The sequence below is a fragment of the Amblyomma mixtum genome, chromosome 2 (assembly GCF_055824585.1).
Source record: "Amblyomma mixtum isolate Tamu chromosome 2, ASM5582458v1, whole genome shotgun sequence".
NCBI lineage: Eukaryota > Metazoa > Arthropoda > Arachnida > Ixodida > Ixodidae > Amblyomma > Amblyomma mixtum.
In genome coordinates, this window is record NC_143013.1 from 290,992,252 (window position 1) to 291,019,913 (window position 27,662).

The 27,662-nt window shown below is 43.6% G+C and overlaps 2 protein-coding genes across 16 annotated transcripts in view; one reads left to right on the plus strand and one right to left on the minus strand.

The window, feature by feature from the left end:
- The first annotated feature begins 156 nt into the window (after window positions 1-156).
- LOC149364433 (uncharacterized) lies at window positions 157-27,344 on the plus strand. Of its 3 annotated transcripts, XM_089574362.1 has the most exons (13): window positions 158-437; window positions 520-771; window positions 2,328-2,539; window positions 4,640-4,891; window positions 6,809-7,094; window positions 7,484-7,557; window positions 7,716-7,799; window positions 8,933-9,065; window positions 10,599-10,718; window positions 11,904-12,034; window positions 13,507-13,581; window positions 26,529-26,592; window positions 27,209-27,344. In XM_089574362.1, the coding sequence occupies exons 1-13, from the start codon at window positions 362-364 to the stop codon at window positions 27,265-27,267; spliced, it is 1,818 nt and encodes a 605-aa protein (XP_089430488.1). In that variant the 5' UTR covers window positions 158-361; the 3' UTR covers window positions 27,268-27,344. The 3 variants fall into 3 exon arrangements, with proteins under 3 accessions (XP_089430490.1, XP_089430488.1, XP_089430489.1); XM_089574364.1 differs by lacking the exon at window positions 520-771 and having other exon boundaries at window positions 157-437; XM_089574363.1 differs by lacking the exons at window positions 26,529-26,592; window positions 27,209-27,344 and adding an exon at window positions 13,750-13,897 and having other exon boundaries at window positions 159-437.
- The window catches only part of unc-104 (kinesin family member unc-104), a 107,927-nt gene continuing 99,964 nt past the window's right edge, over window positions 19,700-27,662 (minus strand). For 11 of the 13 annotated variants that reach the window (XM_089574354.1, XM_089574351.1, XM_089574358.1 and 8 more), the window contains 5 exons: window positions 27,148-27,230; window positions 26,066-26,306; window positions 24,406-24,525; window positions 23,700-23,818; window positions 19,700-22,683 (listed from right to left, as the gene is read on the minus strand). In XM_089574354.1, coding sequence (XP_089430480.1) covers window positions 22,641-22,683; window positions 23,700-23,818; window positions 24,406-24,525; window positions 26,066-26,306; window positions 27,148-27,230 — 606 coding nt within the window. In that variant the 3' untranslated portion in view covers window positions 19,700-22,640. The remainder of the gene's footprint in view (window positions 22,684-23,699; window positions 23,819-24,405; window positions 24,526-26,065; window positions 26,307-27,147; window positions 27,231-27,662) is intronic. The other 2 variants (XM_089574356.1, XM_089574357.1) reach the window with 1 other exon arrangement.

The following is a 27,662-nucleotide window of genomic DNA, read 5'->3' on the forward strand; positions in this document are numbered from 1 at the left end:
AATAAAACGAGTATTTAGTCTAAAATAAGCTACGAGGTATTAAGTTAAAAATTTATAAAGCAATTTTGAGTTTTTAGATACACAAGTAACATGACTTTTACGATATGATGCTGCTACTGCACTGCGTCGATACGAGGCCGTACTCAGAAACGTTTCTTCCGTAGCTATGGAAACGTAAAATGGCAGCGCTAGGTGTCGGGCGCGCCTTGCCTGGAAGATAATTGGTCTAATTAATTGCAACAGCTGAGCGGAAGAGCGTAGCCTGTTCGCAGTACCCGCGGAAATTCGCGTTACGTGCTGAGATTGATGCGTCGTATGCGACCTGACACGATGCCAGTGACCGGCTTCGTCGCTTGATAATATGAACCTGAGGACGAAACGCCGGATAACTCTCTGTACAGCGTGCTGCTTTTTTCTCATCGCTGGCATTGAATACGGTGAGTGGACAGATACGGACTCTGCCGTCGCCTCCTTTGGCACAACGCAAGCGACTGTTCGTTTGTCATTTACTTTTCGCAGCTCTGTTATTTCCTTCACTATGCAAGTATGTCACGCATCGCTTCAAGCCACCCGACTACGTGATCGCGGTGGTGATCTCAGCCTGCAGCCTCACGGGGCTCTTCGTCAGCCCTTTCGTCGGCTTGTGGGCAGATGCAACGCGCAATGTACGCTCGGTTCTACTGGTTGCCAATTTGGGAGAGATCGCCGGAAACCTGCTATACTTTACTGGCATCTCTCCGTGGCTTCTCCTGGTTGCCCGGCTGCTATCAGGTGGGGACTCTCGGCCAGTGTACGCACTGATGCGCGCATCGGAATGTGCAAACAAACAGATGCGTGCGAAAATTTAAACGCCCCAGTGAGTCATATATAATCAAGCTGAAAGGCGACTCAAAGAGCGTGCATCACGCTCCGGTTGGGAAACCAGCGCGCGTTCGCTAAGGTGCTCTTCGTGACGACAAGGAAATGCCAAGCCCGTGTCTTTATTTAGAAACACCGCGCGCGAACGCTTTGCGGAAGCTGACGCGCTATCGCCGGTTTTAAAATCGCTTCGCCGATTTTTGATAGCGCTTCCTAGACGTACGACATCTCCTTTTGTTTGTCTGGATGCTCCGTCCGGGAAGGAAGTCAGTTGCGCGGAGTAGAAGCCACCGCTTTGGCATGTACTAAATTAGCGTAACTACAGGAGCAAAAAACGGCATGCATCATTGCTACTTTCAACTGATTTATTTTTAACCACTGTGTCTGTCTGCGGTTGCGCTATCTTATTGACAAACCAAGCAGTACCAGTTAGCCCACCAACTAGTTTTGCTGATGCAGCTGCACTTTGTTTAGAGCGTTATTGTTTGGGCTCAAAAGAATACAACCATTTCATCGACTGCATCGAAGCGTCTGTTGTCAATGTAAACTTTGATTGAAACTGTTGTAATGTTTTCCGGCATTTTACCAAGCGTTTAAAGAGGGCTGCGTGCTTTTACTGCAAAGAACTCTAGCCTGGGCCAGTTGGTTTAGCATATGCTTCTAACTAAACTAGCATGATAACAGTACAGAGGAAGCACACATATACATAGCAGGAATAATGTTTGAATGGGTAGCTGCTGAACCCTTGTTTCTTCACGCTGATTAAGTTCAATGCACACTTTCAATTGTCTGTGGTGCCTGTGTTTTGTGTAAATATATTCAGTTGTGGAGAGGTTTGATGAACATTTGGATTTAATGGCTAAGCCATCACCTGCAGTGCTTTTCGGTATTTTTTGTTTGAGAAAAATCAGTTTAGGTTTTGCTTTCTTTATGTGATCATAGTTTCACTACCTCTGAGCTTTAGTGAAAATGAACAATTTTAGCTACCTACTGGCTTTGTTTAAGAAGTGCAGACACATAGAAAAATGGCTTTAAAATGCTTTTCATACAGCACTGAAACATTGCCATGAAGTAACTGACAATCAACAACTTAATTAGTCATAGGTAGAGTGATTTTCGTCAATCATAGAATTAGGGGAAACCTTACATCACATCCTTCATGCATGCCTTGTTGTGGAGAATGCTAGAGATATAAATTTATGTGGATAGTCTCCAGAGACTATACAGTTTAAAATTTTAATTTTAGTGTTCAGTGGTGTATTTACTTCATGTCTATCATCTCCTTTTAGTTTGTACATGAAATGCTCATTTGAATATGTACAGCTATATTAGTATGCTACATATTTCTTTAATTTGTCTACTCGTAGTTTTTATTATTTTTTGATGTCGGCTGTACAACACTAATTTTTAAGCTTTTACGTTCTGTGTTTACTATCTTTTGTTCATTTTCTTCTCGCTTTCTCTTAAAGGTCTTGGCACAGGAACTGCCGCTGTCATACTAGCTGATGTAGCCCGCTCGTCAGTTGAGAAAGACCGGACGGCAATGTTTGCATTGCTAGCAGGTTTCCGCGAACTTGGCATTGTTGTCGGGTCATCATTCAATGTTACCTTGCGAAAAATGGATCTCAGCGCTGCTCCAAAAGTTGGAGAACACCCACTGGACGGCTACTCCTTTTCCACAGTATGTGTCCTCTGTGCAGGTTTTTTCTTCGAATTTGCACAAATAACTACCGTGTCTTTTGTTATTGTTGCTGATAACAATAATTAAATAAAAACACTAGTAGAGTGCATGAGAACATGTGTGAAGCATAATTATTGGGGAATCGAAGGTAGAACCAAATGACCACAGCAAAGAACGCTACAGACAATGCATGGGAGATACATGCAAAAAACAGTATACAGAAAGCTGAGACTACACGACATAAGTGCAGTGTTGAGAAAATGATAAGTAAACAATAAAGGAAACGACAGAAGAGGCACAATCAATGAAGATAACATAATGGGACATGCAAAGTAAAAATACTGCTTCACAGTGTTATCACCATGCTTGATAATTGTGCACAATGCTGGTAGAGCAATTATAAATATACCCGCACAAGTGGAGTACAGATTAGGTGCTATCTATTTGCAACATTGGACAGTGACTGTTGCAAAAAGGCACTTGTTGCAAAGAGCATTTGTGGCCCTTCTTTTAGACTGCAGCAATAGCCTTGTGGTTGAGCATCTGCCTTGCGTGCTGGAGGTTCTGGGTTCAATCCCCACTGCCTCCAGGTACCCACTGGTTTTTCAATGGGTACAATCTATTCCTCCAGCCTGGTGCTCGGCTTTTTAGGGGTAAAATGCTTGGGAAAATGGCCAGTAGACCACTTCACTTCACCTTGATGGATCATTGATCCTCGAGTGACTGAAATCTTTATCCAACATGCTTTCAGCTGCTTGTACAGCAGCCAAGTTACAGTGCCAGGCAGGGAAATTGAATAATGCCTGAACTCATTAAGTATATGTTATAAAAAACTGTGCAAATTAAAATAGATGGGAAGTGGAAAACAAAGTAATCAGGACAGAATCTGTACCTGCCAGGTGGGCTAGAGTAAACAGAATGCAATTGTGTGGTCTGTCCATGCTGGTATCCAGGGTTCAGAAACTTTGGGTGTTAAGCGTCACAAAAATGTGGCGGTGAAGCGTTTTAGCACAGCCACAGTATGCTCCTCTTTAAATTTCCCAAGCTCAAGAACAAGTGCACTTTGATCTTGGGCCCATGTTTTATTACTTCTAACATCACTCATACAATCAAAAGTGAATGTTAGTATGCATGCATATGAACTATTTATTTCTTCCAGTGTAAAGCTAAAACCTAATTACCATTTAGCAACCAACAGCATTGCTTTAACGTAAATTACATATGGCACCCGTAATGTATGTGACTGTACACGTAATATGCCACAGTGGTGGCTCACTGGTCATGGCGCTCGGCTGCAGACCCAAAAGACGTGGGTTCAGTCCCAGCCGTGGCAGTTGAATTTCAATGGAGGCGAAATTTTAGAGGCCTGTGTACTGTGCTATGTCAGTGCACGTTAAAGAACCCCAGGTGGTCGAAATTTCCGGAGCCCTTCACTACGGCGTCCCTCATAACCTGAGTTGCTTTGGGACATTAAACCCTCTATAAACCCTATACCCATAATACATAGTATGTGTGAGAATACCTTGGCTCTTAGAACAAGTTTACTCGGAGAATGACCTGGTCATTTCAGTTAGACTTGCGTGAAAAATATTCAGTGGCTGTTTAGTGGTAAACATGTTATGTTTGTTTACATTGTTATATTGTTTTTTAGCTAACTCATTTATAATTACTTAATTGGGTTCAGGTTCAGTGGTTTCTAGTGTATTTTTTATGATGTTTATGTGAATAGTGTTGGAAAAAACAGTCGTGACTCCATGAGTGAAATTTCCATAAACAGTAGTTAGTGCTACCTCCCAGGCCACTTCCGATTGACACGAAGGGTTTTAGCATGAAAAGTTGACACTCCTCTTACACAAGGTTAGAGCCTAACGAGAACTTTAGAGGCGGCTCTATCATTTTTGTTTCATGATGTTTTTGTTTCAAGCATCATGCCTTGCTCATGAGTGACGTAACCTAAAACGTGGATTTTGCACTGTCGAATGTTGTTCAAGTTTGTCTCTTGTATTGTTCTCTAACTCTATGACTGCCGGGAGTTGCAGCTAGTGCAATTTTGTGCTTTGTCAAGATGGCCCATAATGCCATCTTTTGAACTCCTTACAGCTTCTTATGGCTTCCCTCTGGCTGGCGATGGAGGCCGGATTCTTTTGGGCATACTTCAATTTGGCCGAGCTTTGCCATCAGCAAAGGCTCGAAGACACTCTGCAATGCAGCTACCTGGAAGCCAGCATGGGCAACGTCTCAGAGTGCGCTCCACCACCCAGCCCCCTTCCACCACGATCTGACCAAGTCGACAGCATCAGCTATGCAGGAGAGGTGACAGCGCCGCACCGCCACACGCACCCCATGCTGCAGGTAGGCACCATTCTTGTTTATCACAGTGCCACGTACAGTGAAAAAAAAAAAAAACAGCTCGCGAAACGGACGCAAGAGCAGCAACTTGAGCTGCAATGCAGACGCTACCATCCCATCCACGCTCCCTCCCAACGCTCGAGTGCAAAGTGCCAGAATTATGTCACCGGAAACTCTGTGTTTACAAAAACACGTACCCTGTTTAGCCCTCGCCTGTAGGTGTCACCGGACTTCAAGCCCTCTGGTGGGCCCAAACGCTGTCACAAACCGAACGCGCGAAAACGAAACCACGCTGTTAGATTCTCCAGCGCACCAGCTGCACTGTAAGCGGTGCAGTCGTGCAGGCTGGCTTGATACCGATGTTTTTGTCGTAAGCTTTTTAACGCGAGAGTGTTAAGGAGCTTGTGAGGTGGAAAAGCCGGCGTCGTCGTCGGCGTCGCCAAGGCTTCCGCGGCTCCGTCGTGTCGTTCGTCCCTGAAAAATCCCAGGTGCACCAGCAGTTGAGACATTGTGCAGCAGCTCCGTCAACGCGCGGAGCCGGCACCCCCACACCCCCTCCCCGCATGCGGCTGCCAATAGTGGCTGCCTATAAGCGGAGAACCGGTACCTCCTCTCCCACTCCTCGCGCACGGTTGCCGATAAGCGGCGGGCAGCCCGAAAACGCTATCGCGTTATACTCTTAAGGGTGGAACTTAAAGGTGCACTGAAGAGGAATCTGAACTTGTCTTTTTGCCGCGGGAACTCGATCTACACGTTCCGAGCTTTCTTAGGAACTTCGATTTATTGCCCTGTGTGGCCGATTTCCGTAATTAAATCGAATTAACGTCCGGCTCCCGCCTTTTTTTAATTCTCCTGCGTACGGTGGGCGGAGTCGACCAACGCGTGGAGCGCCTTTCACCCAGTCCCGTGGCAGCTTGCCACTCTGCCATCGGCGGAGTAATACGTAGTAGTCCGTAGTAGCAAATAGTCCGTGCATATTTTTATTTCTGCGGGCTTATTTTGCAGCTATATTATATGCTAATGAAACTATTTATTCATGGAAACCTAAAAAACAAAATAAAGCGAAAGCAAAGCCTCCACGGAGCTGGCTGAAAGGCACTTCACGCATTGGTCGACTCCGCCCACCGTACGCGTATAATTCAAAAAGTAAAGGCGGGAGCCGGACGTTAATTCGATTTAATTAGGGAAATCGGCCACAGAGGGCAATAAGTTGCAGTTTCTAAGAATGCTAGGAACGTGTAGATCGAGTTCCCGCGGCAAAAAGACAAGTTCAGAATTCTCTTCAGTGCACCTTTAAGTGTCCTCCATGTTTTTTTATCCGGCCCTCCGTGGCCTAAAATTCGCAGTTCCTAGATTCTAGTTGGCGAAAATGGAAAACAATGAAGGTGTTCGCGCAAATATCCGCGGCAGCCCATGCGGGCCGCAACTTTGCCCGTTCCGCTATCCTCCACAAGTCGGCTGCTTCCATGCACGGCGCATCTATTATCGTAGCTCTGTCTAAAACGAGAGGATTGCTGCCAGTCAGGTTCATAGCTAGCTGTCGACTGGCACGATGCAGTGACATGCCACGTGGTGCTGCACTTACTTTCCGACCCGTGTCCCTAAACCAGCTTGCTGGTAGCAAGGGTATCAGCAAGGAGCTTGTGTCTGCACTGGAGAGCTTGGAAAGCACTGTAATAGGGTCTAGCTTAAATAAGCACACGCGCTTAAAGGACTTACACTGTCTGACTTTGCATTTTCGACTGTAACACTGAAAGTCTACTTACTTCGAACCTCGGATACAACAGACTCAATCCTCGTGACCATCATAAATGGGCTCAACTGTATATATTTTTCATATGAGATGCACTTGGGAAGTTCTATGCTTATATGTAAACATCCTTCGAAGCATTCCTCTTATACAGTGTTTTCATATTACAGCCCCCTCTCATGGGCTCTTTGAACAGCGACCTGGCGAAGATGCACCGCAGCCCCTTGAACTTGTCCATGGACGAGGGTGATCTGTTCAGTGATGTCATGATCGAAACTGCCGAGAGGTTCATCCTGAGTTCAGAGTCGGCTCACCCAAATGCTGTTTTGAGGGGAGCCTTCAATGCCCCTCCCAGCATCAGCGACTTTGAGCAGTCTGCCACTCATTCGGCCTCTGAGAATGCCCGGTCAGAATCTGTTGTGCCTGAGACGCAAGTTCTGCACAGGTACTGCTCAGGTGCGTTGCAGTGACGTTGCTTATGACATTTGTTGCTATTGTTGAGCTGGCTGTTGAACTGGATCGTTGATTTTGAATGCAACTGACATTTGATCAGTCATGCTTTTATAAGGTTATGAAGGCTAGCTCATTTTTCATTAAATAGGTGCTGATTTGTTGAACATAAGATGTGATGGTTGTGCACACGTTTCACTTTATCTCCTCTTAGGTATTGTCTGAGCAGGATATTAGGCAAGCTGCATGCAGCTTTTGTGGTTATGGAAAAAAGAGTATACCTAACAATATATTAATTAAAGGGAATTCTTTGTTTTTGTTTTAAAAGGAAAGTGGAACAGTGTAAACAAGTTACCGTCTTGTCTTCTTTCTTCCTCTCTCTACTTTTCCCCTAGAGTATATCAGAGAAGACACAGTTGTGTTGTTGGCCATAGCCTTTCTAGTAACCTACAGTCAAACAGCCCTGCAGGTAACAAATGCTACTCTTATTCAAATTCAGTGCTGTTGTGTCAGAGTATTGCTTGGGTTTATCTCTTGTGGAACGCTGTAGTGTAGGCCTTCTTAGTACGTCCTTTGTGGATATACCCTGCTATGAAATTTGTAGATTCAATTTCGCCTTCTTTTCAGTTCGCCCTTTATCCTATTGCAAATCATGTGTACGGCTACACGGAGGATAAAAGCATTGCCATCTCCATTGTATGTGGTGTTGAGGTAAGTGAGCAGTTTGTACTGCTGTATGCTATGAAATAATGTTCCGTACTAATTAGAATTAACCCTTTGAAGGTTTTTGCCGTATATGTACGGCGGCGGTTTTCTGTCCCGCAAGGTCTTTGCCGTACGGGTACGGTTTCGATCTTCCATTTGAAATTTTGCGCCAAAAGAACAATGCGTGCTCACTGGGGGGTGCTGCCACCTCTTAGGACTTACAAGAAGTGTTTGAATTTTGTGCTGCCTTCTTACGGAGATAAGCAGGACTTATGTCTAGCTTAAGCGCGGCGGCACAGACTGCAGCAACACCCCTTTTGTAGTTTTGGTTTCGCCGCGTGATCGCAACGGAGTCGCGCGAAATTTGAGTTTTCTTTTTGTCAGCACTTTCTTGCAGGGGCTGCCGAAGTTGATTTTTATCTTTATTGGCGCTGCTCTTAGCTTGCTTATCACCGTTGCTCGCGAGGTATTCTCGCCCTCTGTGGCAACGCGCCTGCGCGGTTTCAATTCCGCCGCGGGATCGCAACGGAGTCGCGCGAAACGTGTTTTCTCTTTGTGGGCACTGTTTTGCAGAGGCGGCGAAAGTTGATTTCTATCTTTATTGGTGCTGCTCTTAGCTTGCTTATCACCGTTGCTATTCTATTCTATTAAACATTTTCCAGTTGTGAGTGATGCTGTCACCAAAGTACTGTTCCTAATTTTTTTTTACTATTTATTCTTGATTATATACATTTTGTAGATTCAAGATCCGCAATAAAGTAATTTGACCACCTGGGAAAGTTTTCTTCAAAATAATTCGACCCTCAAAGGGTTAATCAAGCAGTAGCTGTAGTGAAGCTAGTGAAGGTTATCAGGCTGAAAAGCCTAGCTTACAGATTTTTGCCTTGAGGCTTGACGATTAGGTTTTGTCAAGCTTAGGAGGGCAGAAATTTTGTGCTAGGAAGCAGGTAAGCATTCACAAAAAGTCGCAGCCTGTTTTGTATAATGTCTCTCTATTTTGCTGACATGGTCACAGATGCTCACCATAATTATTATTTGAAGTTCAAGGAAGTGTTAGCTGATCATTGCTATTGACGCATGACACTAATTTTTCCTCTTGCTATGTTACTTGGCCTTACTTTTCTCTCCCTTTCTTGCAGGTCCTCCTGGTGCTTGCTGGAGTGCACTTCCTGAGCAGACAGCTCTCGGACCGATTGCTGCTCTTAGTTGGTCTAGTCTTCACCTGCGCGGGGACTTTCCTTTGGCTTGGTTTTAGTTTTATCCCCAAGTCAGGTGAGCCATGCCCTCTCTGTTCTTAGCAAATTTTTGCTTATTGGCATAGCATTAGACAAAAAGTGGTGGAAATAATTGTTTCTGTCTGAAAAAGGCTTGCAGCAGGTTAAGTCTGTCTCCTCATACTGCCAGGTTGTAAGCGTACCACTTGCGCTAAGCTGTGAAGTATTACCTTTACATATGCGTCGGGCAAAACCGAACTTGAGGTAGTGCTGTGATCTAATTTTGTGCCATACTTGCATGAATGTACCGCAAATATTTTCCCCGGATTATCTGCTTGAGAACACACCCCATGTTATGTTCAGAACCAAGGTATGAATGCAGCACGAAATTTTTATTTTTTTTTTGCTACTATTCAAGGAAGCCCAACTATACTAGGATTGGGAACTGCGAAGAGAAGCCAGCTTTCAATGACCTTTGACCATTGAGAAGGGAAGGCTCTTAAAGAGTGATATCTGGTGATATGTAGCAGAGAAGACTGCACAGAACAGCAGCTGGAACAGGAAGAAGTGGAGCTGTGGCTTCACTGCGATGACAGGGTCCCTCACTGTGGGGGAGGGCATGTGCATTAACCTGTGGGAGGCTTTGACATGCTAGATAGTCTCACGCATGCTTCTTGAGTGTTGCCCTTCAGACAACGTTCAAGACAGCACCATGTTCGGGCACACAGAGCTTGGCTTTGATTGCCCTGAACAGTTTGAGCTTGCATTATAACCGTAACATGTTTTTTTTTTTTTTTTTTCCTATAGGTTAACATCTCCCTTGTGTTGTACTTATAGTCGCCTTTCTTCCTTTCTTCTCTCACTCCCTCCTTTATTCCTTCCCTTATGGTGTGTTTCGGATGTCCACTGAGATGTGAGACAGTTACAGTGCCATTTCCTTTCCTCGAAAACCAATTTCCAAAGAGGAGCCAAGTCAAGGGGTTCCCTGAGGCTAAAAAATTATAGATCAATGCGACTGATGTGGCAAAGTATGCAAGTATGCTTTAGTATTAGTGTTCCCCCAGACGGAGCAGCCGCTGCCACTGACAGGTTCGACCATGAGAGCAGGTGGCATGGTCCGGACCGCCAATCACAGTGGGGGTACAGCGTGTGACATGTTGTACCCTCACTCTGCCCTCCTGATCCACTCCAGCAATCACAGTGTAACACGCCGTACCCCTCTCCACACGTCACCTCCAACCCTTTCTAAGTCGTCCCTCTCTCCACTTTGCCACCTGCCTAGCCGAAGCTTCAGACAGATTTTTCCGACATGGGGGTTCTAATGCAAAAGCATTGAAGGCTGCAGTCTGCTGTACATCATTTTATGTGGCACAGTCATGAACCTACCACAAGTGGCCGCGAGCATTTCTGCTTTATGTAACAGCACTTCCACTTTGCACTATTGCTACATGGTAGTTGTCTGTGCAACCAAGGGCTTTTAACAGGAACCAAAGATACAGGTTTTATATTGCAGCCAGCCCTCATTGCAAGCCATAGCACAATTCTGATTACTTTCAGTGAGACGAAATCCTCCTTGCTGTCCTCTTTACAGTGGAGTCCAATTCACTGCCTTTATTTGTGCTTGGAACTGCTGTCGCCCTGTTCGGGATGCCGATGTTGACAGTGTGCACAAGTTCTCTCATATCTAAGGTCACCAACAGCAAGCATCAAGGTTAGCATATCCACTTTACCCTTGTTTCTTTCTTTTGCTTCTGGCTATTGAAATATTTTGTATTTTTGCTGTTGCATCATAGAAAATGGCTATATAGAGCTGCTATACATGAAGGTAAGTATGTACTGCGATTTCTTTAGACTTGAGATGAAAATACCTGATTAACAGAAGCCACTGTGTTTATGTAAGGAATGAGAAGATATGGTTGTCGAAATCGCTACTTTTTTTTTTATGCTGAGCATGCTACGTCTCATCAAGAGCTTGCTTGTTTCAAAGCCCATGCTCTGTTTTCAGACGTTGCGGAAGGAATGCGAAAAGATGTGAGCGGTGCCACCATACATCATAACCAAAGTTGCTGCTTGTTGTGTGGTTCATGAGCTGCCCTTGCCTGCCTGGTATCCTACATACTTGCACTGCAGATAGGGTTGTTGCTCTTTGTCAGTTCTGTGTGTCACATTGTTGCATTCTGCACCCCCCCCCCCCCCCCCCCCCCATGCTTTCTCAGGAATGCAGCTCTTTCCATTCTCACAACTTAATCATGAAATTGCATGGATTTATGGCACTCTTGTGTCAGATATCAAATAGAGTCGGGTAGTGAACTGTGAGAAACCATCAACAGTAGAATTTCAGTGGTACAAATCACAGAGGGTTGCGAAAAACACTTGTACCATCCGGAATTCCTGTCATCCATAATGAATTAAATTTCACACGTAGAAGCACAGGAAATGCTATCACGCAGATCTGTTTATGGCTGACGGAATTTATTTTTCGGCCATGTGCCACTGCTCACTACTTGCAGTGGCCAGTCATGTGGTATGCGCCATGAGTAAAGAGCTGCAGTGCACGGTCTGCAGACTGGTGAACCTGTAGCCATGCTATATACAACACTGTAATATCTTCATGCTACTATATTGTTTCATTCCGGAATGATTGTTTTTCAGAAATGTCACTGAGTGTTTGAGCAACAAGCGAGTTTCTCAACTGCACAAGTCTCAGTTTCTTTCCTTTTTTGAAAGGGTGAAAGGGGGCATGGTTTATTTATAGATTTTGACATAAGGCTAAAAAGTCATGGCTGATGTTATATCTGCTGCATAACACAGTGCTCATATGCCATTGTTTTGTGCTGCATTGCATACAATCCTCTATATCCCCCCTCCCCCCTTTTTTTTTCTCTCTTTTTTGCAGCTGTAATGCTGTCACTCTACATGGGTGTGATGCAGCTGGGCTCCACGTTAGGACCCCTGTGGGCTGAGGGTTCCCTGGAGCACAGGAGCTTGCTCTTTGGTGTTCCCTGTGGGCTGTCAATCCTGTTTACGGTACGTGCGTCCACTGCCAGTCTTATGCACATTGACGACGGTCATACTTATATTGACGTATAGCAAAATTAATTACAAGTGCCACTAAGATTGAACACTGTTTAGAAAACTGCCGCACATTGGAGCATCCATCTCGTATGCAAGGTGGATGCTCCAACCTCGTAGGTGTTAAAAAAAATATACTATGGTGCAAACTCAGTGCAGAACTTAAGATGAACTTCTGTGGCATGTTGACAAATTTCGTGATGAATTTCATGCCATTTTACAAAAAGCAGATGAAGCACATTTATTAGGCAGAAGGCCGAACAAGCTATATATAAGGCAGGTACGTCCCAACAACTGTGGCCGACAAATAACATTTAGGAGCAACCTTCCCCGAGAGGTTATCTGCAGTATAAATGATGGACACTGCTTCCACCTTACAATATGCCACAAGTGCACACTTTTTGTCTTATCTTCTTAGACTTACCCGTTGCCTGTGCATGCATTTGGGCTGGAGTTTTGTTTGCTGAGTAAAGTGAAGTGTAGCTTTATGTGGTAGCAGAGCTGCCAGTACCTCGCTACACTTTTATAACTTTCATGTCTTTCTGCCTGCACCGCCATACACAACTAGTAACATCATCAGGCTGTGAGTTATTTGCTGTTCTATCAAACAAATAATGTACCAGACTACAAAATTTAAAAAGTATGCGCTAGGGACAAAGGTAAAAGCATTAGTGCTTGTTGTGATTTAGCTTGGATGGAAACGAAGCAAGAACAACTGTTAAGCATTCTGGCCCAATGGCTAGAAAGATAGAGTGAAGTGTAGAACTGCATTATATATGTCATCCCTTGCGCCGCGGTGGCTCAGCGGTTATGGTGCTCGGCTGCTGACCCAAAAGACGCGGGTTCGATCCCGGCCGCGGCGGCTAGAATTTCTTTAGAGGAGAAATTCTAGAGGCCCGTGTACTGTGCGATGTCAGTGCACGTTAAAGAACCCCAGGTGGTCGAAATTTCCAGAGCCCTCCACTACGGCGTCTCTCATAGCCTTAGTCGCTTTGGGACGTTAAACCCCATAAACCAAAAACCTAAACCAAAGCATTGAGACGCTAAAATATGCTTCTGTAGTACCTTTGTCTTCTTCTCAGTGCTAAAATTAGAACATTGTCAGTGGGCTCTTGAAGCCACCTTTGGCATGTCTTGTGTGTTTCCTGAATCCGGTAGCGTTAGTGGCTGTTAACGAGGAGCACATTTCAGATGTCAGCTTTACGTTAGTAAGATCCTCTTTAGGTGACCAGTCTGCAGTTAAGCTAGCACATGGTTGGATGGCAGGATTGCGAGTGGTTTGTGTTGCTAATGGGAATAAATTGCAACTTGTGGACAAGTGTGTGAACATGATGAGTGTGATGCAGCGTGTGAGCCAGTTTGTGTTAGGTTTGTTGTGTTTTTTTTTTCTACGTCGGATTTGGAGTATCGTGTCTCTTCATTCACAGGTACTGTTCCTTGCATCGTTTCCGCAACTCGGTCGGCAGTGCACAACGAACGAGAATGGCGCAGAAGTGGAAGAGGTAGATGGCTCATCAGAAACTGGACTAACCACTGCTGCCAGTGATGCCCACTAACACCCGCTCGTTGGCTACTGCTCTCTATGTGTGCTACACAAGCTGAACTCACATGCTTGAACCTGCGTGCAGATCTGTGCCAATTATTTTTTTCATGTTCTGTTTTTTTTACAGGACAATGAACAGATACCTCTTTTGAGGCAAAGACGCTAAAGGCTTTCATGGTTTTTTAACTAGCATGGTCGTCACAGAATCTTTATATATATATATATATATAAATATACACACACATATTTTTCGAAATAAATTTATACACTGATTCTACTTGGAGCATGTCTGACTTTAGCCAATGCCTCCTTGACATCAGTGCCAGCCAAATCAGCCGGTTCCAGCAAATCAGTCCCCCCTCCCCACTGCCTTTTTTTCCCCTCTCCCATTCACTAGCCTTCATGTCTGCTTGGCATGTGTAGTGAAAGGAGAGAGCACCCTAAACTAGCTATGCACCATGGGAAACAAGTGAACATATTTTGCTGTCTCTCTCTTCGCAAGACGTGAGCACTTTATAGAGGAGCATTCAGCATACATACCAGTGGCTCACACTGTGGTGTAAGCTACTGCTCCACATAAGTGCCGCCGCACTGTGATGAGGTAACGAAATTGGGCATCCAAATGTGTCCTGTTGCAAAGCGAGTGATGTGGCTGGCATCGAAATAGAAGAGGCGTTACTTCAGCATTTTGGTATAGCTGACAGAGAATTGAGAGCACAAGCTCGTGTTTGTCATACAGATGCCAAAGTCTAGTGACCTTGGTACTTACAGTGTAAATACGAAGTTCTGTACTGGCTGCCTGTTATAAAGTAACTGAAGGAGGTGCTATTTTGCATGGTGAAACATATTAGGGCATGCAGTGTGTGTGTGTGTGTAATGCAGTGTGTTCATTCGTCTAACATTGTGCTTGCATTCCTGAAACAATAGCTACCACTCTTGTGTCCTGGTATACACTACCATTGGGGCTGTGTCTTGACCAAGAAGCGTAGAGAGCATCATGAATACTTTAGAGTGTTTAATGTCATGGACCTCGGGTAATGTATCGATGCTCCTTGTAGCTTCTTAATGTTTACATAAAATAGTTTCTGACATTAGGTGCTTATGCGTGTGCTCAAGATGTGAACCTTGTGTCTTATGCATTAGAATATGTGTATAGCAACGTTGTGAAGGCACCATAAGCTACTTATGTCCAACCACTGAAGTAACCATGCTTTCAAAGGCCATGGCACTGGGTTCATGCTACACAGTAGAGTCTAGAGTCTAGTCTTAACTCCCACGTGCTTGCTTTGAAGGAACTGTAGATAAGTATTCCAGTAAATAAGCAATGACCACTAGCAGGCCGATGGTTGAGGTTATTACTTTGCTGACATCTATTAACTTGTACACAATAACTCATAGTTCTAATTGATAATCCAAGCTCATAATTGGTCCTGTCAAAATGGGCAAGAAATCTTATTACTTTGAATGCTTCAAGGTGTAAAATAGTTTATGCACATAAGACTGGGCACCTGAAAACTGTCTCAGTGCATTATTAGCTGCCATGTAATAATGCCAGGCGAGCGGATCCAGGACATGACCAAACAAAAATTGCAGCATATAAAGTGCGCAGATCATGCACTCATCAGTTGTCAAATGTGATTAGGCCTACCATGGGGCAGCGCGCACAGTTAGACTAATTCCAAACACACTGCAGCTGGGAGCATGCTAGGAATGCTGCATGCAGTACTCAAAACAAGAAGACAGTCATGTGAAAGACTGAAGGGGGCACCAGTCAACATGCACTAGAGGAAAGTGCTCCATCAATGTCGGCCTTTGTCTTCAAGCTGTGGTGTTGAGAGAGAACCAGTCTTGAAGATGGTGATACTTGGTAAGCTCTGAAAAAGTTAAACTCCAGTTATCAGTACTGGCTTCACAATGAAGAAGTCAGGGCTAGGAAGCATTTCATTGCAAGCATGCATTCGCTGCTCTGAAACGGAGCACGATTTTTCTTTGCCCAGTCTTGCTTTCTGTGTGTTTTGCTGTCAAGAGATTTCCACCTGCTCTTACAATAATACATGCATGTAAGCTTCCATGAGAGGTGGGTATGTGGCTACTACTACCTTGAGCCGCCAAAAAGCAGGAAATATCAGTCCTGTCAAGTTAGGTTTGGTTTAACGTCCCGAAGCGACTCAGGCTATGAGGGACGCCATAGTGGCGAGCTCCAGATAATTTCGACCACCTGGGGTTCTTTAACCTGAACTGACATTGCACAGTATTCGGGCCTCAAGCATTTCACTTCCATTGAAATGCGACCGCCACGGCCGAGATACAACCCACATCTTCCGGGTCAGCAGCCGAGCACTATAACCACTGAGCCACCACAGCGTCTTCCTGTCAAGTTAAAATAGAGCTTCAATTATTGAAATGAACTGGCATTCAAATCAGCCGGCTTCCATGGACATGACCACTCTTTTAGTCCATTGTCTTCATCTTGTCATGCACAGTTGGACATGCTGGCGTGAACGGAGAGGATGCAAGAACAAGGGACAACTCTTTGGTGTGCCTGCACAGTCAGCTTTGAGCTTTATTTGTGAACTCAAAGAGGGGTGAAATGGCTGCCTTGAATGCAACGAATCACAGTATTTGTCACCGTTTTGTTTCAAGTCAATGGCCAACAACATTTTCAGGTTTACAGATGAAAAGCAAGAACATAGATAATCCAAATCAACACACCGGTGGCAGCATTTTGCTCTTCTGTCACAGTACCATTCGTCTGTGCAGCTATCTGCACATTGCAAGCTGGAGCTGCTTGCATTTGACGTTTCAAAGATGAGAAATGCCAGTTGCCTGCAATAGGCAACTGAAGATGTTTTGTTTTACAGCTCTCTGTTCTTTTTCTGTGCACCAGTACCACAAATTAAGATTGTTGCATAAGAATGCACAGACAAGACTGAACCTGAAAACAGGTGTACAGACATTTACATATAGTAACCATCATGTCCAACATGTTGCCACCCCCAGATACGAAAACAAAGACACACCATGAGAAGTTTTCAGAAGAAGGGAGGATCACACATCACTGAGTGAAAATGTCTTTGAAGCTATGTGCGTTCTTCTTTTCTTGCATTTCTGGCATTCATTGTCTTGTGGTGCGTGGTTTCAATGACTGCGTTAACACCGACTAGCACAAGCTGCCACATGAGTCAAAGAACACAGCCATGAGCGGAGACTGAAACAATGCCCGCAATACACTGTGCCCCGCTAGGAACATTGCTAACTACAATGGCATTCTGTTTTCATTTCGAGAAGGCAACAAGGAAAAAGAAGTCGCGCTTACTTAATGCTCATCAAGCAATAGCAGTTTTGGGTGGCTAAAGGCATGCTTGGCTCAGACTTTGCACGGCATGCTCTTGCTTTTTTAAGACACAATTGAAAAAATACAATTGAAGAAGTACTATAGATGCCAAATTCTGGTGGCATGTTTTTTTTTTCTTTGCAATGATGCTGAAGACACTACTTTGCATGAATCATCACGTGGTATTCATCTATGACCACTAAATAATTTACAATCACAATTTTCTGTCTGTTTCGGTTTCAGCTGCTAAACGATGACTGATGTGAAAGTGTGCTTATAGGTCATATGAGGCATGAAAAAATCGCAATGTAATCACTGCTTCCACATTAGTTGTCATTCCAGCTCTTGAGGCGGGCTGGCTTTAGCATTGTAGTGAATTAAAACGATGAAGCAGTGATTATGTCAGTTTTTTTTTTTTCATGTCTTGCGTGACCTATGTTGAAACCGAAACAGCACAAGGAAGAAATTTGATGATAAATTATTTAGCAGTCATAAGACAATACCATATGGTTATCCATGTATAATAATGTCTTACGCATCATTTACAAAGAAGAAAACACACTAAAACGTTAGGTGTCTATACTCCTTTAAGAATATTTGTAGGGGTCCTTCAATGCAGATCTTCAACCTTCTCAATGCGAAAACAAGAATACATTGGAAGGTATGTCTCGGGGCAACCTTCAGCTGGAAACAAGCCGGTACCTATCAACTAAAAGCACGATTCATTAACATAAAAAATGTGCAGTGCTGTGGAAAATATTTTACAAAAACTATACAAACATGTGCAAGTGTATAAAGGACACAATGAGCGGCCTCGCTAGATGAAACAAGCTAGAACTGTAGGCTGCTTTTTGCCACTACTTTTACAGGATCTGGACAATAAACAGACTTACTACAGTACTGAGCCACTCATTTCTAGCAGTTCACTCAAATTTTTTGACATTACTAACTCACACAGGTGCAGTGATACCACTGTAGACAGCTCTGTACAAGGCAATGTTTAGAGGAAGCACTGTGCTAAAAGATGGCCACACATTCCTGCTAAAGAAAAAATTGCTGTGTGCGCCTTGTGGCACTAAGTGAACTTCCTTTTGACATGGTTTATAATTTAGCTGGATAGTTTTTGTTGTCTCAAAGAGTAAACAAGAGTTTAAACACAGCATCAGTTGTTACATAGTGAAGTTCCCACAGACTTTGACCTTAGTACAATTTGTCAAAAAGTAAACCCCGAGCAAATGAGCCTTATTAAGCATAAAAAACCAGAAAAATTGTGCAAGTTTTTAAAAAAGACATGTAAAAGAAAAATGACTAGCTGCAATATACAGGTAATGCGCCCATAGTAACAGCAATGGTAGAAATGATCATTTCCAGCTGGGCTGAACATTTGAACTTTTGTATTTCCAAAAGCTGACAACCTTAAGCCAGAAACCTCTTTCTAATTACCATGCTCACAGCAGACAGGCTAGTATGCCTGTATGAGCGTAGAAACGTAAGCACACACAAAAAAAAAAGGTTTAGTCATTGAACAAATGACCCTTGGTCAGACTACTCAAAACTAAAGAGAGTCGGAGTATATAAAGCCAAAAATTGTGCAAGCTATGCAAAACGGCAGGCACTTCCCCAAATATGTGCACTGCAGAGTTCCATGCTTTTTTTTTTCCAATTCCTCCAGAGTACAGTACTATAATGTTGTGGCACTTTGTGCTCTGCAAGCAGTGTTCATAGCATTAGTCCACATTTAAGGCTGCATATCTGCTTGAAGAGAAACGGAATGTCCTTAAACTTAAGCTCATTTGTAGGCAGCTTATATTGAAAGCATTTTATGCAGCTTCAACAGCATGTTGTGTGGCCCAAGAAGTAGCCTTCATTATAGTAACTTACGGCAACATTGTGACAAAAGCCCACTAAATACAAGAACAGAATTTTCGACTAACGCCAAAGAAAAATAGGGATTTGTCTTTCAGAATGCTTTTGATTCTGTGTCTCAGTTTGAACGCATTTTTGAGCTAATAAAATATAGCTAATGGTACTATTCTATATTCTAGTTATGCCACTGTGCCTTTCTCTCCTATCACACCATTCACAAGAACCTCAGCCACTCATAGAGCTGGGAAGTACTGGCCTATTATCAATTATAAAAAACATCTCTGCAGGCAATAACTGTAGGCTTATATAACTCAGTGTGGGTTTCCCTGCACTAAAACTTCCCGTACTATCATTAGTTTAAGGCAGCAGTAGGCGTACTTACCAATCACACCAGTGGAAATGTCCTTCTATTAATACGTGCCTTTCACGCTTATTTAGATCAGTTCCACAAGGAAAAACAATCCCTACTCCTATAAATGAAGCAGTTGCACACCTCAAGCTGTCACTTGCACAGCTTGTTGCTTATAGATATTTAAATAAAAGGATAAATTTCACTCCATTCCTAAAGGAATATTATTCATTACCTAGTGTTTTTGATTTGAAATATTCTTAAGAGCTGCTAAGCAGTCACATGTGGTGGCAGCAGTGCTGATGACCTGCCATTGTGAAACCATCAGACACTCTTTTTTGGGAGCAAGTTTACAGTAGAATTGCTGCACAAATGCAGCAGCATTATGCACATGGCATGCACATACTACATGAATGTTTTGTGGCCACAGCTTTCGACATGTGCTCCATGATGCTTTCACGTGAACGGGGTGACTACTCACCACCTCTCTCTTTCTTCTCTAACAATATCTCAATTCCTTTCCTTTCTCTAACAATATCTCAATGTTTAGCCTAGCGCATGCTCATCATAGTTGCATGTCAAAGAACAACTGCATGTCTGGAAACCCTGCCACACAAATGAGTGTTGTTTCAGCCAAATAGGAGTTGGTATCCTATGCATCAAGTGCTGCCACCTATACGCCACCCAACCCTATTGCCACAAGTCTTCTCTTGCGCCCAAGGTATATCTAGAAATTTCCTTCAAAACGCACAATGGTCTTGCTGCGGTTTGCACGATGGCAAAAAAAATTGGGCACTCGAGTCTTGCTCACTTATAAAGTGGTTTATCCGTTTGTGTTTGCATCCCATAATGCAGCCTGCAACTTAGTATACTTCCGTCTGGGCTTATAAAGTCCGGCACCTATACAATTCTCAGGGCACTGCATGTTTTTCTCACCACTTTTGATGCTCGATGCAGGCTAGGCATCACATCACATTTAAGCACTGTTTCAAGTCTATGCGGAAGAAGCTCCTTAAAGAGTCGTAGTTCTCTGAAAGAAAGCGTGCAGAAGGAGAAAGTGGAATTTCATGGTCATTGTCATCAATGAAATCGTTCACATGTCCCAGTTCTTGGGTTTCACTCCTCTGCAGGTTCTTTTCCTTGCAACAGGAAATATTTTTCAGTTTGTCTCTCCGCTTTCATCTTTGCTGTGCAGAAGCTACCACAAGTCAATTGAGATTATGTTAAGCTAAGCCGGTTGCACACTTTAAATGTTTGGATTTGTTAAACTAAAATATATCGTTTTTTTTTTCCATATTGTATAAGGTGAGGCAAATTTCAAAGTGCCAAAGCATTCACAAGTGCACTGTACACTCACTAAAAGAAGCAATAAAGATAAAGAAAAGTTAATTAACGCACATAACAGCTGCACATAACAGCAGCTGCTTAGCTATGCTAAACTGCAGGTCAGTGCATTACTCTGCATATCTCAAATCTATCATTTAGCCGGCAAGCCTTAATAGAAGAAAAACCCTGAACATGATCAGCACACCGAGTTCACAACAGGCTGTGCTCTCCACAAGAGGAGTGACAAGATAGTGCATGTGTATAACTATATAATAGCATTGATTCGAAACCACTGCTTAAGCGACAGTGTGAGAGAAACAACCAGTAGGACACCAAGGGCCAGAGTGTGTCATGCTACAGTCTGTAGTAGTAGTACACGGATAACAAAAAAGCGTATCGTATATACACATAACACATTTACATACAGACAAAAAATAGGTTATGTACACTGAACAGTATACACGAGTGATCCATGCTGGAGCAAAAACAGCAATAAGAGATAAGCTGCAGCATGGCTGATGGAGAAAAAAAAGAGACAAGAGGAAAGAAAGTGCTTTCCAAAGCGCAAGAGCTGCTTTAAATACACGTCTCTCTCTAAACATGCTTTCCTCACACACCGTCAAGTACACCTGCGCTTCGATTGCACGCCTGCTTACAACGCCCGGAAACTGGAAAGATTTTTCTCACTTGATGAAGTAATTTCTGCACTTAACAGTTCCTGTGTAGCGACAACTGGCCACAGCGCTCATAGAAGCACTCGTACAAGCGAAGCACACTTGCATAGACACCTCTCTCACATACCTGTTTCATGAAGCTGCAGACTTCACATTTACATAGGTCTTCCAAGCACATGAACGACACAGAGAGAGAGAGAGAGAGAAATAAAAAAAGAAGGAACCAGTGATACTACGCTTCTGGTCAGTCTTGACACTGGGCCATGAATAAGTTGCGCAGAAAGGAGACGGGAAAACGTGCGCCGTTACACATATGTACAGAAAGCTCTGAAGCTAATAATCATCACAGCGTGCCTTTCTTGTCTCCTTTTTTTTTCCTTCATAAGTCGATTTTGTGTAGAAAACTCGTCAAACCCGATAGCCCTTGCTTCAATCATTATAACTACATACACTAAAGCTACATCAGCCAGCCAGCTTTTACAAAGTGGCCACCTTTTCTCTACAATAAAAACACTTCAAAGAGTGTGAACAATTCATGTAAATAAACCTCGCAGGGCAGCATGCCTCATTCTTTAAACAGGGGTAAAATAGTCATTTTATACATTCATATAAATAGTAGAACTATATGATATGGAAAACTCAGATCCCTATAAATATATCTATGTAGTACACAGGAATGAAAGAGTGCAACATAAAAATAACAGCAACAGAAATAACAATCTTTTTCTTCACACACCTGTCCTATGTATACAAAACAGAGCACCACAAGGAACCTACTTAAATGAACATCAGTAAATACATGCTCCTAAAGCAGGCACGTGTTTCACAACACTGCACCTCACGTGCAGTTACTCCTGCGTAACTAAGGGCCCCTCCAAGACGACACTCTCAGGGGTTCAAGCAGTAAGCACTTCTCGGGGAGCTAGTGAAACACTATTCTTTCACTAGTTAGTCCAACCGGAAGGCTTTCACGAGTAATTTTGCTTCACCAAGTTGAGTTTACGAGCAGCTGCAACGTAAAAGCTGTTTTTCTGCATGTGCACCCTAAGCATCAACAGAGCTAGTATTTTCCCAAAGCAAAATGCTGCAAGCACAGACTTTACTGAGGTTCATTTAAGTGAAGCACCGTTGTAGTCCACACAACCTTTTTTTTTTTTTTTGCTCCATTCTCATCACACCTTTGGTAAGTGTGTCGCCAAACTTAAAAACACCATATCAAGAGGATAAAATGAGCAATAAAAGATAGGAAACAGAGGCAAAATAAATGAGCAGTAGACAGGGAAGTGTGTAGTGCTCATGCCAAAGCCACTAGAAACCAAGAGGGGGGCACTGTGCGTGCTTCAAGAACTAAGGTGCACTCTCTCTCTCGGCTCCCCCCGATTATTGCAAGCTGTCATGTGAGCTCCTCTCGAGAGAAACCGAGAGCCACTGCTGCTGCTAGCAAGGGCAGGCAGGCGCTCGATCGCTTCTTACAGGCCGAGGTCTACATTCTGTTTTCGCGCCAATTTTGATCTGAAGAAGAAAAAGAGAAGGGGGAAAGGAAAAAAAACAAAACATAAAATGAGACTTTAGTTTTCTATGCGCTCTTTTTTTTCTGATTCACTTGACAAGTGCACTCGCTTCACAAATGGTGCACATAACCTTGCATGGTTTCCTTTTGTTTCTTCTTTTTCTCAGTCATGCAGAAGCATGATGCCATGCTTCCATGCTTATAAGAAGGTAAACTGCAAGCGCCAAGATGCACCGAAATATTTTAAACTGCACTGATTGTTCTTTTCTCTTGGAACACGTGATACGGGTTTCAGTCTGCTTGACAAGTTGTACACTCTAATGCTTCCAGAGGTGCCTACGAGAACGGCACAATGTTTTCAGAAACCATGCCGCATAGCTTCTCAATTAGGAAAAAGAATGAAGTAGCACACACAACAGCTAAAGCGAGAAGCCACAACCGGAAAATAGATATTTAGTAGAGGCCTCTGTCTGATCTTACAACAATACGCTCCTTTATTGCTATTAACTATACCTGATTTTCAGTGGCTCCACATAGTGCTAAAGCACACAAGACTGAATATTTATTTCATACCACGAACAGTTCAGCAAAGCACAAGATACTGAGGTTTATGCTAGGAACTGGAAAAAAACCATTGCAAACAAAGTAATTAATTAGTAACATGCTGCACAATGCCTCAGCTATGGCCTCAGACTCCATATTTGAGTATTAACTTCCCTGAACGGTACTGGCACAACTGTCTTATTAACAGCCAACACAAAGTGTACCATTGCCATGTGGCATGTTCATGCTTTCTAAAGCAAGGTCGCCACTTTTTTTTTGCAGCAGAGGTACATGTAATATGTCTGCAGGCTTCAAAGGTCCTAGAGGAGCAGATGAGCGGTGCTGTTCCTCGAGCACATCATTCTCTCAAAAAGAGCAAAGATCACACTCTGGCACGCAGCGCTTAGTGGTAACATCTCACGAACAGCTGTCCACACACGACGACCACATTGGGTGTGCCGGAAGCGGTGCATACCTGATCTGCCCTGCTAGTAGAGGGTTGATAGCGTACAACCACTCGTGAATCTCTTTCTCCCCCAGTGTCTGCAGCAAGAAACCACGGCTTTTGGTCACCACAGAAAATGTGTTGGGAACCTGCAATTCAAGAGGCATCTGTGTCAAAGGTCGTGTGACTGCCAACTATTATGACAATGCAGAAAGGTCGAGATAAATGTGAAACGCTTATAGACAGCTCCCTAATGGCCTTGAGAATCGAATTGCAAAAGGCAGAAACAAATTTTACAATGGAGCACAAAAAATTTGTCTAATCCCAGCGTGATCCTTCTACAGAACATTCCGAGTGGTAGAGCTAAACAAACAAGTAGCTTCTGTGTAAGATACTCAGCCCAGTCACACAGAAATGCAGGTGCAGGACCTCTAACAGGAACGTACCAATGACATCATTATTGTGCAGCTAAGTTTATTTTTTGTAGTGTCACTACATTACCCCCTGTGAGAATTTTCTGAACTCTGTCAGATGGCACTAAGCTGCTAACCACAAACAATGTACCATTTGGTTCAACTCTCCACTAGACGGAAAAGCATTTGTTTGCACTGTCCATAGCTGTAGTCACCACGCTGCATTGGTATGGGCAGCGAAGATGTAAAGCATATGTACCACTATATCAGACAGCTGCAATGCTAGATTCCTCACTTGGAAGAAAAGACACTGAGCCGCATACCTTCAGCATGGCCTGCTGTTCCTCGTTGTATTCCACCTGGGCTGTGGCCAGGTTGATGAGCTCCCTCTCAATATAGTCCTTCTCATCCCGGTAGATGAAGACGTAGGGGCGACGGATGACCTAAAGAAATGAAAACATTGTGAAACTCTTGGTAAACACTGCAGCGATACAGCAGGGATGGGTAGGTTCACCTCATCAGCAGCTGCTCATATGACGGTGCTATTACCTGAAATTGGAAGCAATACTGCACAGCAAAGCAGGCGAACATTTTTTGTCCTCATGTGTAATGGCCGATTAGTGCAGCCCAAAACTTGTCTACAAATTTGGGGCCTTGTTATGCAAAGACGTAAGTAAATAATACAAACATTCGAGATCACTAGGGTAACCCGCATTGGAGTAATGCAAAAAAGCATTGACGCCTCCTCGGCACTCTCGCCTCTCTTTGATTCTCTTTGCCCCTCACCGCCTCTCTTTGCTTTTCCTTGCCCCTCTTTGCCTCTCTTACACTTTTCTATAATCATTAATTATTGATTGGATTTCGATTAACTGCGCATTTTCCCTCATTGCATCTCAGTATTCATTTCGGGTTTTTCAAATTTACTGTCACATGTTGGCTCCGCCCACACTTCCAGTCACGAGGTCCCACACTTCGGGCGTTTTCAAATTTAGTGCCAGGCGTTGCCCTAGCTCCGCCCACTTTTTGGACATTTTTGGCTCTAATTAATTAACTACTCATCCAATTTCGAAAATTCTTTTTTGTGCAGCATCCTCATATCATCCTCTTTCAATTACAACACTTGTTTGACGCTACTCTCTTCTGAGTTCCTTACAACTGCTGCCGGCACATTTTGCGGTCACGACCCCGCGAACATAGCCTAGTTATGCTTTCACATTAATAAGCGGACCTGAATGATGAAGCCACAAGAGGTGATTGTGCACACAACATAGAAACTACATAAGGGTGCAGTGAAATTGAGAGTAATAAGGTGCGTAGTGCTAATGTATTGAAAAAAATTTACAGGGCAATGGCACCACAGTTTTGCATTGCTTTTTTTTTTTTAGGAACCAGTGGTGGGGAAAGGCTAGTACATCCTCTCTCATGCTAGCAACACTTATTGACGAGTCAGTAAATGACACACTGCACAGAGTGTACAAGCACATTACTCAATCATTCGGAACAATCCAAGAGTTTGCTTTTGAAGCAACCTCTCCGCTGCAAAACGTTTTCACATATGACAGAGATGAAAAAACAGGAGGCTTGTTTTCCTAAGCAGGAAGCTAAAGGAATAAAATAAAAGGCAACACACTAAGTTCTTTAGCCACCTTGAGTGTGTGAGTAAAGATGTTGAATTGTGTGGCGGTATCTTAAGTCTTCGGACACCAAAAAAAAAAAGGCCAGTCCTTCACGGATCTGAATGATAGCAGGGGCTCCGCAGCACAGCACAAGGCTTTTCAAATCATGGGCAAAGTAATTTCGAAGCGTTTAAGGGCACTTTACATAATCTGCAGTAGCAAATTCAAGAAACAGTGTGCTCTTGAGTCTTGGCAACTGAAACCTAGAACTAGCATACTACTTTGAACGAAATGAACATTTTTTTTGAGACAATGGCCACAACCACAAGGATTGAGAGGATGCAAGAGCCTCGCGGAGTAAGCTTACCAGCCATCGCTTGACCCAGTTCCCAGAGCGGTCGTCCAGGAGGTTGAGGTAGCCCTTACGGGACACGATGGGGCTGGCACGAACCTCTTCCACTTCAGCCACGAAGCAGGGGTTGCCCCCAGCGAAGCTTGGTGGATGCGAGGCAGGCTTCAGGCCCGCTGGTGGTGCCAGGCTGCTTGGCAGGCCTCGCGCTTCCGCCGTTTCGGGCACAGATGCACAGGGCTTCTCTGGTGAGAGCAGGCTGCAAGCACAAGGAATGTTTTGCTATGGTACACAGATGTGGCTGGCAAGACACCACCACAGTGTATCCATCCTCCAACAGAAACATGTTTGCAGAAGTTTAGGTTGCTTACACTAAACATCAGAACAGAATCTATGATTGCTAAGACTGTCTCATTTAGATCTGTCTCAAAACTGTTTTTCTGCTGTCTGTCACAGGTAAGGTGCATTTTTTTATTTACAGGGTCAGAGTGAACCAAGGAAGCAAAGAATGAATGAACAGATTCAAGACTCCTCTTTCTTAAACGGTGAGTTAGGTGTCCCACCTAGATTTTAATCCTGCGTGGTGTAAAATTTACTTCAGGAGAGCACGCTGCCGAGCTAATTGGTGCTGCATGATGTGAATAAGACAGCGCGAAAACCAGACGAGGGACGAACGAGAAGACACATAAGACATTCACTAGCGCTGGCAAAAGTCTTATGCGTTTTCTCTTCCGTCCCTCATCTAGTTTTTTCACTGACTTCTTCACATCATGAAAAATTAATGCTACTCATGAAGTGGCACAAAGAGACTAACGTGGCACAAAAAAACAGACAACCAAACACAAAGAAGTGAGTATGTCATGCTAGCAAAGTACATGCAAATGTGCTTTGCTTGATGCATCTGTTTTGTGTATGAACTTTATAACAGGTTGTATATTACACTTGTATGGCTGCCCAGTTAAAGTCCTAGCCCAACATGCTCGCTAATCACTTAGCACAAGCTGCTTTCTTTTTCCATGAAAAACAACATCCTTCTGTCAACATTTAATTAACAATATTAGCACTATAATGAGAGCTGTATGAACTGCCACTGAACTTACTCCTGTGAAGAGCTGGATGTCATGCTTGAACTCAGTGATGATGCATCTCCCTCTTCAACAGGTGTCATCGCTGTGTTCTGCTGCTTCCGTTCCAATGGCAGCACAAGCAGGGAAAAGTAAATAGACATTGTTAGGTCCTCTGTATTTTAATAAACCACAAGGGTGGTTTTTTTTTAGTAGCCTGAAGAAAATAAAGGCACGAAAAGTTTTGCAAATGCACACTCCTCCAAGTCTTTGCTCCAATCACACAATATACCTATCTCAGAAGAAATCAATGGTCAAGACACACCCATGCACGGCTGCGCCAGGGGTACTACAATACCTGAATTTGTCAGGCCTCCCAAATTTTGTTGATCAGTACATGAGTAGCTAAATTTCTGCAGCATGCAGCATTTACAGAAGAGCATTCATTTAGGCCACTTGGTACATAAATACTGGACTTGAACATCAGCCGACAAAAAACACATACAAGAGAGAGAGAAGGAGCAAAGGAAGAAGTCTAGACTTACAACTGC

What these genes read in the sequence shown, in the direction of transcription:
- LOC149364433 (XM_089574362.1), top strand. Translation starts at nt 362, where the DNA reads ATGAACCTGAGGACGAAACGCCGGATAACTCTCTGTACAGCGTGCTGC. An exon ending in CCATTGTATGTGGTGTTGAG is followed by an intron (nt 7,800 to 8,932) that starts GTAAGTGAGCAG and finishes CCTTTCTTGCAG; the next exon opens with GTCCTCCTGGTGCTTGCTGG. An exon ending in GGCTGTCAATCCTGTTTACG is followed by an intron (nt 12,035 to 13,506) that starts GTACGTGCGTCC and finishes CTTCATTCACAG; the next exon opens with GTACTGTTCCTTGCATCGTT.